Below are 3,904 nucleotides of genomic sequence, written 5' to 3' on the forward strand. Positions count from 1 at the left end.
CAAGTTTTAGACAATGGGTCAGTTGCTTCAGTAGGTTTGTATGAAGCCCATAGCTAGCGGTAGCATCAAATTTTGGATAATGGGTCACTTACTTCAGTAGGCTTGTATCAAGCCCATAGCCAGGGGTAGCATCAAGTTTTAGACAATGGGTCAGTTGCTTCAGTAGGCTTGTATCAAGCCCATAGCCAGGGGGGTTCTGGTGTGTGAACGAATGGCCTACATACACACTCGTGCGGGAGTTCCACTCACCTATTAAATATTTTTTCCCTTTCTTTGATGATGGCTTCTCATTATATAATTGCTTTTGTAACACTGTGCATACATGCGGAAATAACATTTTCATACTTATCTGAGGAAATTTACTAGAAATGTTTATTTGCAGTGGTAAAGGAATCATTACATATTTTGGAAAACATTTGTTTGTCCCTTGGCACTAAAGTCATACAGAAAACGAGTTCCACTTTGGATCAAAAAGAACCCCCTACTTCCAGACCTGGCTACAGGTTTGCTTGTATGCGTCATTCTTGTTGAATGACTCTTTATGTATGTTTCATAAGTCAGATCTTTTGAAGCATCAACTTTTGTGTTTAGCTTATTATTATATCTTAGTGTAAACGTATCTGGATCATTCATACTTAAGGAATAATCTTTCATCAATAATAATGATAATATTCTCTTATTTGTCTGAAACTTTCACATAGTATGACTGTTATAAAATTATACAGGTTTAATTGGCTCATTTACTTCAGCTCACAATATAAGGTGCTTTAATTAAACTAAGCATTCATTTTATAGTCAATTAACTTTGTATTAAGCTATTAATTGTGTGATTATTATACCTTAGTTCTCAAAGTTTCTGTTATGAAAAGTTGCAAGTAGTTCTTAAGAAGAAGATGTCTGAGATGTTTGGGGATGGAACTAGTTCGAGTAAATTTGTTCAGATCATTTTAAATATAACCTATAAAAAGTGGAAGAAAAATAATAACTTTTCATCAAGTTTCATCCACTAATAAATAATGAAGGAAAAATCAGTGTTATACAGTCACTTGATAACCTATTACATTCTTTAAACCTATGATTTATATTTTACTGTAAGATTCACTTTATTAAAAGTATGCTTACTTTTTATTTTTAAAATAGACTAGAAAATACTGATTGATTTTAATATATTTTTATAATTACTACATTTTTTGTCATGTTTAGGGCCAGAAGCATTTTTCTACATCACCATGATATCTGTAGTGATTTTAAATAGTAAGTATCAGAGCAAACTAAGTTTTGTCAGTGAAATAATTAAAGTTTAGTATTTATTTGAGATATCTTAGTTTATTTATAAATCCACTTTCTTTTAAGGTGAAAGTTATATTTAAAAAACTTGCATTCTTTCATTTACTGCCATTGAACAAAATACTTGAATCAGTTTGTAAACTAAGATTAATGGTAAATTGATGAAAGGCTTCTTTTCATAAGATACTTCCTGTAAGTGAAATCATTTACTTAACCCAAAGCTAAGACTTCTGGTCTTAAAATGCTTTTGTAGATGGAATATTTCAATTAAAACCCAAAATTGTGTTCTACTTCCTAAGTTACTTTTGTAAATAGAGTATTCCTGTTAAAGTTGTATATATTTTAGGACTTACTGTTCGATCAGTTCCAAGTTTTCTAACTTAGAAAATATTGAAAAATTTTAAAACTGGATAGTGTTGCAAAATGTTTGTATTAAATGTTACATCTGGTCTTTAAGAGGTTTGTCATTGTTAAATGTTACACCTGGTCTTCGAGATGTTGATATTGTTCATTGTTGCATCTGGTATTCAAAAGGTTTGTTATTGTTAAGGTTTACACCTGGTCTTCAAGAGGTGGATTAATGCTAGATCATTAATTTTAAACTGGGTTTTGTATAGTTTAACATAAATTCTTCTTTGCAGTTTCAAGAATTTCTTTGTAAGAAAATAAGTATAATAAACATATCACGAACAATATTTTTTGGATTAAAAAATTATTGTGATTGTATTTGTTTATATTTTTAATATATGAAGAGAACAATAATTGTAGCTGTGTTTGGCTGAAAAATAATCTTCTTCTTTTTCAGTGGCTAATGGAGTTTACCAGAACTGTGTTTATGGTGTAGCTGCTAAGTTGCCGATGAAGTATTTAAATGCTGTAGTTTTGGGTTCGGTAAGCAAGTACTAAAAGCGTAGTAAAATTATCATTATTAAGCAAAGTTGTACAATGATATCAAAACCTGGAAAAACTTCTCATTTCTACTGAGATTAAATTTGAAAGTCATGTTTCACAGGTGAATAATTTGTTAAAATGAATTTCTGGAAAGTTTCTTTGTTGTAAAAAATATTTCAATACATTTTTGTGGATCTTCAGGTCTGTGGTTTTGTAGATATTGTTGAGTTTTTACCTTGTAGGGGATCCATCATGGGGAGCTTGCTAAGACGTATTTTCATTAATGTTTTCATGATTACAATTAAAAATAGTTACATACTTTCTGTGAGAGTTTTAACTTGTAAGAACAGGGCTTAAACTCAGAACCTTTTGGTTATTCAGTTGATGCTCTACCATTTAAACTTTCCTTAAACAATACTGTTCACCTTTTTTTAGTTTATTAGAAGTTTTTATTATTTTATAGGTTATATTTCGAGAACCATAAATAATTTTATGGTATCATTAAGGAAGAGAATCCGTGAAATTAGAACATTACTTGCGGAATTTATTGTTTTCTATATTGTGTTGGATGTTTTTCATTTGGATCCTGTGTAAGATCTTAAAAAGCAAAAAGATGCATTAAATATTACTTGTACTACTAATATGTTTACATTTCTTGAATGCATGAAAACTAAACCTGGTATTTCAAACATGAGTTTATGAAATAACTTACAATTTTTTTGTTTGGTAACCTGACCTGTAAGCAAAATTCACTATGTATATATATTTAAACTTTTACTCTTACAAGACATCTTTTATGAAGCTTCCAGCATGAAGCTCGGCTAGTCTTTAGGATTTTGGAGTGCATTAACTTAATCCCTGTAGACAGTACTCATGATTGTTTTTTTATTCTCAGAATGTCAGTGGAACCATTGCATCCCTGATCAGTATATTGTCTATTGCAGGTTTGTACCATAATTTCCTGTTACTATCTCTCATTGTGTGTATGAGGAATATTAAATAAATTGGATATTGAAAATGGAGTATATTCAGTTTTAGTTTCACTCCTGATCTTAATATATGTTATTTTTAAAGAGTGAACAAATATTTTTACTGTGTAATGGTTCATAATTTGAAAACTATTTCATTACTTCAATAAAGTAACCAAATGTTCAGAATAAACAGTATTTTCTGATGTATATGTATTGAGTTTGTACATCTGTTATCAGCCTCTCCAAATCTACGAACTGCTGCCATTTACTACTTCATTACTGCTATCTTTGTGCTCCTTGTGGCGGTGGATACTTACTTCGCTCTTCCTCTGACTGTAAGTATGTTTTAAGTATTAGTCTGATGTTAAAATACATTTTAAGTATTAGTTTGATATTAAGATATGTTTTAAGTATTAGTCTGATGTTAAAATACATTTTAAGTATTAGTCTGATATTAAGATATGTTTTAAGTATTAGTCTGATGTTAAAATACATTTTAAGTATTAGTCTGATATTAAGATATGTTTTAAGTATTAGTCTGATGTTAAAATACATTTTAAGTATTAGTCTGATGTCAAGATATGTTTTAAGTATTAGTTTGATATTAAGATATGTTTTAAGTATTAGTCTGATGTTAAAATACATTTTAAGTATTAGTCTGATAATAAGATATGTTTTAAGTATTAGTCTGATGTTAAGATACATTTTAAATATTAGTCTGATGTTAAGATACATTTTAAGTATTAGTCTGATAT

The 3,904-nt window shown here is 29.3% G+C and overlaps 1 protein-coding gene across 4 annotated transcripts in view; it reads left to right on the forward strand.

The window, feature by feature from the left end:
- Positions 1-3,904, forward strand: part of LOC106469036 (equilibrative nucleoside transporter 1-like) — a 47,779-nt gene that overhangs the window by 34,419 nt on the left and 9,456 nt on the right. For all 4 annotated transcript variants that reach the window (XM_022397428.1, XM_013929490.2, XM_022397429.1 and 1 more), the window contains 4 exons: positions 1,204-1,254; positions 2,093-2,178; positions 3,074-3,122; positions 3,387-3,484. In XM_022397428.1, coding sequence (XP_022253136.1) covers positions 1,204-1,254; positions 2,093-2,178; positions 3,074-3,122; positions 3,387-3,484 — 284 coding nt within the window. The remainder of the gene's footprint in view (positions 1-1,203; positions 1,255-2,092; positions 2,179-3,073; positions 3,123-3,386; positions 3,485-3,904) is intronic.

Source organism: Limulus polyphemus, unplaced genomic scaffold (genome assembly GCF_000517525.1).
Source record: "Limulus polyphemus unplaced genomic scaffold, Limulus_polyphemus-2.1.2 Scaffold3270, whole genome shotgun sequence".
In the NCBI taxonomy this organism is placed as follows: Eukaryota; Metazoa; Arthropoda; class Merostomata; order Xiphosura; family Limulidae; genus Limulus; species Limulus polyphemus.